This window comes from Trachurus japonicus, chromosome 21 (assembly GCF_045865225.1).
Source record: "Trachurus japonicus isolate A0001 chromosome 21, Traja_1.0".
In the NCBI taxonomy this organism is placed as follows: Eukaryota; Metazoa; Chordata; class Actinopteri; order Carangiformes; family Carangidae; genus Trachurus; species Trachurus japonicus.
In genome coordinates, this window is record NC_140927.1 from 35,964,201 (window position 1) to 35,974,767 (window position 10,567).

General features: G+C 46.7%; 1 protein-coding gene across 1 annotated transcript; it reads right to left on the minus strand.

Moving 5' to 3' along the window:
• Positions 1-973: 973 nt before the first annotated feature.
• LOC146965724 (olfactory receptor 11A1-like) lies at positions 974-1,991 on the minus strand. The gene has a single exon (XM_085765105.1). The coding sequence runs from the start codon at positions 1,937-1,939 to the stop codon at positions 974-976; it is 966 nt and encodes a 321-aa protein (XP_085621231.1). The 5' UTR covers positions 1,940-1,991.
• Positions 1,992-10,567: the final 8,576 nt, after the last annotated feature.

Consider the following 10,567-nt stretch of genomic DNA (forward strand, 5'->3'; position numbering starts at 1 on the left):
GACCCTCACGTTCCGCGGCGAGAGGCTGTGACACGGCACGGTGCGTCTGTGTTATTGTTGTTTAGTGGCGCCCCCCCCGCCCCCGATGGTGGTTTTGTGAATAGAACAACAATTGTTGTATATATTTATCTTACAGTAAACGAGCCCTTTGATCCAGAAATGCGAGTGTGAGAAGAGCGACAGACACAAACAGAGCACCTTTCATAAAAGACGCTCTATCTCCTTTTCTAGAAAAAAAGGAGGGATTTTGGTGAAACCCAGCCATGTTTAGCTGGACTTTTCTCAGGAACAGAGGCACATAGAAACAAACGGTTTGTGGCCATTTGAAGCATAAAGTTACACCTTTCAAATGAGCTACAATATGTGTTAGTGGCAATAATATAGAATACACTATGGCTCTACATAAAAAGTCAAAAATGGTCTAAATTGCCGGTACACTTGACTAAAACTTTGGAAAGGAGCGCGGCACTCAATGAGTTAACTGGACTGATTATCCATCTAAATATCTGTCCTGCTGCGAGCGCACAACTTTTTTTAGTGGTCTCCATAGACTGTTTATAAAAGTAAAATATATAAAGCCTTATATATAATGACCTCCTGATGCTCAGCTCAACAGGTGTGGAGCGTTTTCCCTCAGCTGAACATCTGTAGGCGGAGACGCTCAGAGTGAAAGTAAACACCAGCAGGTCAAAAGCTCCACTGGACAGTTTTCACTGTTATAAACCGGCAAACTTCGATGTTTGTGAACCAGCAGGACAGAAGAAATAAAGTCTGTTAGTAACGTCTGATTGATCTGTGTTTACTCTTACTACAGTGTTAACATGGTTTATGAAAAAAATCACGTTATTTTCACCTTGAATTCCTACTTCACAATACAATGACGTTATTTCTTCTCCAACACAACTGCCAAATACTGACATGAGACATTTCTGTTGACAGATGTTTATCAGTCGCACTGATCGATGATTGATAATCACTGTGCTCTGCCACAGCTCAGCAGCCTCTTCACGTGCACGAAGATCTCCTTCATCTTCAGCCCATACACCACTGGGTTGAACAGGGTCGGAACCATCACCAGGACGATGGAGACAATGGTGGTGACCCCAGTGACCCCGGCTCCGGCCTCCAGCCGCTGCAGCGCCATCTCCAGTGCCAGGCTGACGGAGTAGTTGATGAAGACGAGCAGGTGCGGGAGACAAGTGTTGAATGCTTTGCTGCTGAAGGCACGGGAGCGGCGCAGACACACGGCAAGCACGCGGCCGTAGGAGAAGAGCACGAACGCGATGGGAACGACCACGATGGCAGCGGTGCTGACGAGGCTATAAACGCTGAGCAGCAACGCCGCTTTGCCACCGCAGCTCAGGTTGACGAAGCTGTAGATGTTGCAGTAAAGTCTGTTCATCTGGAAGTGGCACAGCGGGATGCGCCACATCAGCAGCGCTGCACCACCAACCACTGCCGCGGGCAGCAGCCAGCACGTCAGCAGCAGTGCCGTCACAGCGGCAGGCGGCAGCAGCACGGCGTAGCGCAGCGGGCAGCAGATACACAGGTACCGGTCCAGGGCCATGGAGGCCAGCAACAGGAAGCTGGACCCGCCCAGAGAATAAACCACGAAGGTCTGACAAATGCAGGCGGCCGGGGTCAGCTCCGAGGAGCGGCGGCCCGACGCCAGGTCCAGCAGCAGCTTCGGGTAGATCACCGCACTGCCCACCGTCGAGTTGAGCAGCAGCGCGGCGATAAAGACGAACATGGGCCGGTGCAGGTTCCTCTGGGAGCAGATGACGTAGACGATCACCGTGTCACTGCCCAGCAGGAACAGGTAGACCAGCAGGAAGACCGCAAAGAAGAGCCACCTGTGGTCATACAGCTGCACGAGACCGACCAGAGTCAGTGAGCCTGACGTCACAGAGGTCACATTGAGCTCAGGTGAACAACACATCTGGACAGAACCACAGCAGAACACGAATGTGTGAGACAGTCAGAACCAACAGGTAAACACCATCATCACCACCATCATCATCAGTGAACAGATGAACAGATAAACACATGTAAACAGCATTTAAACAGAAAAACAGATTAACAGGTGAGCAGATAAATTGGTGAATAGAAAAGCAGGTGAATAAATAAACAGGCCAACAGATGAACAGGCAAATGAGTGAACAGAAAAAACAGGTAAACAGGTGAGCAAGTGAACGTATAAACTGAGGAACAGGTAGAGCAAGACTGCATGGAGCCACATGTATGTTGTTGAGAACGTGAGACATTAAACTAAGTTACTTGCTATCAACACGGCCTCATCCTTGGAACACGAACATGACAGTGAACAAATAAACAGGTGAGAAGATAAACAGATGAACAGGTGAGCAGGTAAACAGAAAAACAGATAAAACAGGTGAACAGAGAAAATGGTGAACAGGTGAATAGATAAACAGCTCAACAGATGAACAGGTCAACAGATGAAAAGGTGAATGACTGAACAGGTAAACAGAAAAACAGGTGAACAGAAAAACAGATTAACAGGTGAACAGATAAACTGGTGAAAGAGGTGAATAAAAAAACTGGTGAACAGATTAACAGGTGAATAGATGAACTGAACAGATAAACTGGTGAATAGAAAGACAGGTCAACAGATGAACAGGTGAACGAGTGAACAGGTGAACAGATAAACAGGTCAACAGATGAACAGATAAATGAGTGAACAGAAAAACAGGTGAACAAATGAATAGGTAAACAATTGAGCAGGTGAACAGATAAACTGAGGAGCAGGTGAACAAATAAACTGGTGAACAGATAAACAGATGAACAGGTGAACAGGTAAACAGAAAAGCAGGTGAACAGAAAAACAGATGAACAGGTGAACAGGTAAACAGGTGAATAGATAAACTGGTGAACAGATGAACAGAACAGATGAACTGGTGAATAGAAAAACAGGTCAACAGATGAACAGGTAAACGAGTGAACAGGTGAACAGATAAACAGGTCAACAAGTGAACAGAAAAAACAGGTGAACAGATGAACAGGTGAACAGGTAGACAGATGAACAGATGAACAGATGAACAGGTAGACAGATGAACAGGTGAGCAGGTTCTCCATGTGAGGACACTGCTCCGTGTGTCCATCTCCGTCTCCTCTGCAGCTTTTATCAGCTGCTCTTCATCCTCAGTGGAGCTCATTAACCTCAGGCCAACTTGTCACTGTGTATATGATTGTCACCAGGCAGATGAACTTGACACAATCTGTGACGGGGGGAAGACGATAACTTGTGCGCATGCGTGGCGTCTGGATGTGTCTGTCGGAGCTCCGTCATCTCGACTCGTTCTAAACTGATTTTTAAACTATTTCTTGCAACTTTTAGAATGCCCCCTGGCAAAAATCTTGCCTTTTAAACAGTGCCCCACAATCTGGGCTGACTGGTTTAACGATCGGGCAGACCATCCTCCCGTTTTTTACGTTCTTTCTCAGTCACCTCCTGGGCCTACTCTGACAGCGTGGGAAAAAACTGTCAGCACACAACAAGCCTACGCCTAGCTACGCCTAGCTACCTCACCGAGCCCAGTGCTGGGCTCGTGTCGGTAAGTGTCCGTGCTCTCCTGAAGCTGCTGATCTGAAAGTGTCTCTGACTGTGCCTTTACAACGCCGTGGACTCCATTTGGAGTCCTCGTGTGTAAGTTTTCCTGTTATATGTTAAGCCATTACTGGCTCACTGGCAGCTAGCCGGCCTGGCTTAAACAACAACAACAATACAAAATCGCCTACACCATTGCTGCCGGAGCTGTTCTCTGTTTCCCCAGCTATCACTCAGCCCCACCATGGCACCACTCACCTCCCCATCTGGATGTGATCGCTGTCTTCAACTCAACCAAACCATCGCCAATTTAGAAGCACGGATATCCAATCTTCACCAGATCCGTGATGACGAAGACTTCATCGATTCCCTGGTCAGGGTGGGAGCTACTGCCGCGGACCCCGTCGAGGCCGAGCTGGATGTCACCGTCCCGCTTGCTGCTCCTGAAGACCCAGCCCGCCTGGAAGCTCCCATCCCGCCTGCGGCTCCCTCCATCCCGGTGGTGGCCGAGCTCCAGTCCACGACCCAGTCCCTCTTTTCCACCGGCGGAGGCGCCGAGCCCCAGTGGCTGTGGGAAGGAGCTAAGCCCAAGCAGCCCATGAAAGCAGCTATAGGCTACTTTAGCCCCAACACAATGACCAACAGCTCCACTCCGAAACACGGCCCCTGGATCCCTGTGGTCAACCGCCAGGGCAGGAAGACATCCTCGCGCTCTCCCTCTCCTGCTGGCGAAATTCTCCTCTCCAACAAATTTTCTCCCTTGGACGACCAGGAATTCCCTCCACTCTGCCCGCCACCACAGCAGGCCCGATTAACATCCCCATCCAACCCGCAGCCTCACCAGCCCCGGGCCCCCGGAGTCTCTGAGCGCCGAGTACATAACCAGGTGAAACGCGCCGCATACAGCCATCCAGCGCGTAGAAATAGCTCGAAAAAACTCCAGATGTCTGTTGGTCTTCGTGGGTCGAAGTCGCCGACCGACGTCCTAGTAGTTGGTTCATCTATGGTTCGTGATGTCCGAATCAATAGATGTGTCACCTCTTGTCACCCAGGCGCCGAAACCAATCATGTTACTGACGTCATCCCCCAGCTGTTGCAGAGATTCCCCTCTGCTTGCGCCGTTGTAGCTCATGTTGGAGCAATAAATGACCTTAAATTCCAGCAGTCAACAAAGCTTAGAAATGACTGCATCCGTCTCATCGACACGATCTTACAGTCAAAAAGTCAATGTGTCATCTCTGGTCCTCTTCCCCCTCCCACCTTTGGCGAAGTCAAGTTCAGCCGACTCTGGCAGCTCCATGTATGGCTCAAGGATTACTGTAACAGGGCCGGCATTCCTTATGCTGACAACTTCGCCGCCTTTCTCAACAGACCGGACTTTTTCAAACAAGATCGACTCCACCTAAATCAAGCAGGATCCCGCCTCCTGTCTCAAAATATTTATCTTACTCTGCAGTCCTGTAAGGCTTTCTCTCCCCAGCCCCCTTCACGTGCGTGACTGTTTACACAACACACACCCGCTCAGGCTGTTCCGCCTACGTCATTCACCTGCTCCTCTACTGCTCCACCTGAAGTCGTCACGCTTTACGACAGCGCCCCCTATCATCCACTCCAGGTACCAACACAACCGGCACTCACTCAAACAGGTTACCATGATTTGCTTGATATACACCCTAAACTTGACCCAACAGAGTTTAAAAACAGGAAAGGTTTAGGTCTTATTCACTTAAATATCAGGAGTATCACTCAGCAAGATAAACTGGATCACCTGAAAGTTCTGGTGACACAGACAGATCCTGATATTGTGGTTTTATCTGAAACTTGGATGAGATGTGCTGTGAATGACTCTGAGATAGCCTTGAATGATTTCAACCTTTTTAGAATTGACAGAAACTCAAGAGGGGGAGGTGTGGTTATTTATGCTAAAACTTGTTTCAATTGTACTGTTCTTAATGCTGTCACAGTAGATAAGTGTTTTGAGTTTTTAGCTCTAAAAGTTTGTGTTGCAAAAAACACTGTCATTACCGTCGTTGGCGTATACAGACCTCCATCTGCTTCTGCCTCAGCTGTTGACAAACTAGCTGACCTGTTAGCTCCATATATAAATTCAGAGTTGATAGTTTTGGGTGATCTTAACTTAAACTGGTTAAACTCCACCTCTGATCATTTAAAAGAGGTATGTGCGAATATTAATCTCTCTCAAGTAATCACTGATCCTACCAGACCAAATTTAAAAGATCCCTCAAAGTCATCTCTGATTGACTTGATTTTAACGAACCGAAGAGAGAAAATTTCTCACTCTGGAGTATTTGAACTTGGTTTTAGTGACCATTGCCCAATAGCCTGCATTAGAACAACCAAATTGACAAAATTAGGTCCACGCCTGGTGTCCAAACGGAACCTGAAACATTTCAATGAGCAAGCCTTCCTAAGGGATCTGATGAATAGTGATATTCATGACACTGTTAAAATCCCTAATGTGGATCTTGCCCTTGATTATTTTTGTACGTCTTTTAATTCTACAGTTGATAAACATGCCCCTTTTAAAAAATATCGAATTCAGAATAGATCTAGTCCCTGGTTTTCGGCGGAAATATCTTCTTTACTTAAAAAAAGAAATAAAGCCTGGATACTTGCTAGGCGTACTGGGGACCCAGGTCACTGGCTTGCATTTAGGCAACTTAGAAATAAATTTACCACTGCATTAAGAAAGGCCAAGTCTGATTATTATTTAAAATTGATTCCTAAAGCCTATTCAAACCCAGCAAAATTCTGGAGGGCTATAAATTCTGTTAACCGTAAATCTTCTCCTTCTCTCTCTACTGTCATTACACCTGATGGACGCTCACTCTCAGATGACACAGAAATATGTACTGCCTTCAATCAGCATTTTGCATCCGCTGGTAATCTATTTGACCATACTTATACAGGCCCCCCTATCTCTGCCAGTGATCCTGATATCATCACGTTACCAAGGCCTCGTTTCACTTTACAGCTGTTCTCTTCTGATGAAGTGACCAATTCATTACAAACTATAGACACTAAGAAATCAGTTGGCGAGGACAAACTTGATCTATACTTCCTAAAACTAGCTGCCCCACTTATAGCAAATTACATAACACATATTTTTCACCTCTCTATTATCTCTGGTACTGTTCCTAAAGTTTGGAAATCTGCCTCAGTAACTCCCCTACATAAAGGCGGTGGAACAGCCGACCTTAATAACTATAGGCCCATATCCAAATTATCCTGCCTGGCAAAAATACTGGAGTCATTGGTAAATAATCAACTTAAAACATTTCTCTCAGAGCACTCTATCCTGAGCACTCACCAATCTGGCTTCCGAGAAAAGCATAGTACCACCACCGCTGCAACGCTTGTTCTAAACAATGTCATCCTAGCTCTAGATAAAAAGAAACACTGTGCTGCTCTCTTTATCGATCTTTCAAAAGCCTTCGATACAGTTGACCACGAACTACTCTTAACCAAACTTCTCAATATCGGACTTGATAGCATTACTTTTAAATGGTTCCAAAGTTACCTCACAGACAGACAGCAATGTGTGACCTTCGGTAATGTCAAATCAAACTTTTTAAATATCACAAAAGGTGTACCCCAAGGTTCAATCCTTGGCCCTGTTTTATTTTCACTGTATATCAATGACATTGTAACTACTGTAACTGACTGTAACATTCATCTTTACGCGGATGACACTATTTTGTATTGCATTTCTGACTCTGTACACTCTGCTATTCAAGCTCTTCAGCACTGTTTCACTGACTTACAAGTTGCTCTCAATAATCACAAACTGGTTCTTAATGCAGGTAAAACAAAATTTATGCTCTTCACTAAATCAAAAAATATCACTTACAATATGCAAATCATCTCCACAATTAATGGTACAGCTATTGAAAGAGTTTCTGAATATAAATATCTTGGACTTTGGATCGACGACAAAATCACCTTCAAACATCATGTATCTAATCTGGTCATTAAATTAAGACAAAAAATAGGCTTTTTTTACAGAAACAAATCATCATTTCCTTTTCACTGCAGGAAGAAACTTATTGAAGCAACTTTTATGTCAGTTTTAGATTATGGAGACATCATATACAGGCATGCATCAGCTACAACTTTAAATCCACTTGACAGCGTTTATCACTCAGCCCTGAGGTTCATTACTGGCGACAGCTACAATACTCATCACTGTGACCTGTATTCCAAAGTTGGATGGCCCTCACTATCCAACAGGCGTGATCGACACTGGATTTTATTTATTTTTAAAGCTCTTACTGGTCTCTTACCATCCTATATTAACTCACTAGTATCTTTCAATACAGGTCTCTATCGCACACGCTCAAAGGACTGGCTCACACTGCAGGTTCCCTCAGTTAACACCGAACTTGGAAAGACCAGCTTTTCTTACTGTGCACCTACAACCTGGAACACTCTGCAGAATCATTTGAAACTTACCTCACTTTTATCAATGGGACAATTTAAAGCCATAACTACATCTTATTTTACCTCTAACTGCTCGTGCTTTTAACTATGTTTCAATTTATTTATATTCTGATATTCTGTTATGTTTTTGTATGTTTCAAATGTCTTGTCTTCTGTCCTTGTGTGTTTTATGTTTCATCTCGGCTATATTGTAAATGAGGTTACTCCTCAATATATCTCCGAGTTTAAATAAAGGATTGAATGAATGAATGAATGAATTTATGTAGCTATGACATCAAAGCTAACAGTTAAACATAGTTAGTGTTAGTGAACACAGCACCACACCTTGTCATTAATACAATGTAAAGACTTAATCTGATTTAGAGAGAAAAGCAGATCAGTTCTCAAATCAGTGAAATCCTTCCCGCTGGCTCACCACCCGTGGGAGGGTTCAGAAGGGGTTGGTGGCCTTTGATTTGGGTGACGGTCGTGGGCGTGGGCCCTGACGACCCAATCCCTGGACAATGACTCTGGGCTATGGGGACATGGAATGTCACTTCCCTGGGGGGGAAAGAGCCTGAGCTAGTGCAGGAGATCAAGTGGTACCAGCTAGAGATAATCTGGCTCACCTCGACGCACAGTCTGGGCACTGGATCCCAACTCCTTGAGAGAGGCTGGACTCTCTACTACTCTGGAGTCGCCCGCACTGAGAGGTGGCAACCTGGTGTGGGCTTGTTTGTAGGTCCCCAGCTCAGCTGCCATGAGTTGTAGTTCTCCCCAGTGAACGAGAGGCTTGCTTCCCTGCACTTTCAGGTTGGGATAGGTCTCTCACTGTTGTTTCAGCCTATGAGCCGAACAGCAGTGCAGAGTACCTGGCCTTCAACTGGGGAGTGCAGTTCTACTTGGGGACGTCAAAGCTCACGTGGGTTACACACCTCCGGGAGAACTTCGACCAGATCCCGAGGGAGGCTGAGTGGACCATATTCTCCACTTCCATTGTTGGTTCTTGGCTGTTTAAAGCTGTGGCCGTAAGGTCTTGGGTGCCTGCTGTGGTGGCAACCCCCAACCCTAGTGGTGGACACCAGAAGTAAGGGATGCCATCAAGCTGAAGAAGAAGTCCTATCGAGCCTGGTTGGCTCAAGGGACTCCTGAGGCAGCTGACAGGTACCAGCAGGCCAAGCGTGCGGTAGCTCGGGCAGTCACGGAAGCAAAACTCGGGGGTTCAGGGAGGCCATGGCGGAGGACTACCGGTCGACCTTGACAAAATTCTGGCAAACTATCCGACGCCTCAGGAGGGGGAAGCCAACACTGTTTACAGTGGATGTGGGGAGTTGTTGACCTCGAATGGGGACATTGTCGGGCGGTGGAAGGAATACTTTGAGGATTTCAATCCCACTGACATGCCTTCTGTAGAGGAAGCTGAGGCTGGGGACTCAGAGATTGATTCATTCATCTCTTAAGCTTTAGTCACTGAGATAGTTTAGAAGCTCCTAAGTGTCAAGGCACCGGGGTGTGGATGGGATCTGCCCTGAGTACCTGAAGTCTCTGGATGTTGTGAGGCTTCTTGGTTGACATGCCTCTGCAGTATTGCGTCATCCCATCACGGACACGGACTCATTCCCATAGAGACGGCTACAGCCTCTACTTCGAGGGTCTTGTCGTTGAAAAGCTCGACTCTGACATCCTGGCTGGAATTCCCTTCATGGAAAAGAATGCCGTCTCCATCAGACCAGCTAAACACCAAATATGCTTGGGTGAGGATACCTACAGCAATGGCATCCTCCACACACCAATGGACAGGCACGCCGTGCGACACACATACGTATTCTGGGCTATACAAATAAAATTGTCTTGCCACTTTAAAGGATACAATGATGCTGTGGACCCATTCCAGGCCAGGGTGACCTGTCCTGCCCCCACAACACAAGGAGAGGGTCCCACAGTACTCTAGGGGTCAGCTGCAAGAGCTCCAGGCTCAGTTCGACGTGTTGGAGGGCATGGGTGTCTTCAGGAAGCGCGAGGATGTCGACATCAAAGTGGAATATGTCAATCCTTCATTCCTCATCAAGAAGCCTGGCGGTGGTTTTCGCCTTGTCACAGCATTCGCAGATGTCGGTCGGTACAGTAAATTCCAACCCTCCCTGGTGCCTGATGTTGACTCCTTCTTGTGCCTCATAGCCCAATGGAAGTACATCATCGCCACAGACCTAACCAAAGCCTTTTACCAGAAGTACTTTAGGGTCGTCACGCCCTTCAAGGGTGTCCGTGTGTACGTGCGGAGTGCTATGGGCATGCCGAGGTCCAAGACGGCGCTGGAGGAGTTGGCATGCAGAGTCTTTGGAGACCTCCTTGAACAGGACCATGTGGTCAAGGTGGCAGATGACCTGTATTGCGGCACAAACACTCTCGAGGACTTGCTAACTGTCTGGAGGTGGGTTCTTTCTGCCCCACAACGCTGTGATCTTGCAGGTCTGTTGCGTAGCCGTGGTAGTTGTGGTACCTGATGTTCCATGGTATTTTTGCTGTGCTGTTAGAGGTTGGAGGGGGCCTCTTTGTTTTGTA

What these genes read in the sequence shown, in the direction of transcription:
- LOC146965724 (XM_085765105.1), bottom strand. Translation starts at nt 1,939, where the DNA reads ATGTGTTGTTCACCTGAGCTCAATGTGACCTCTGTGACGTCAGGCTCA.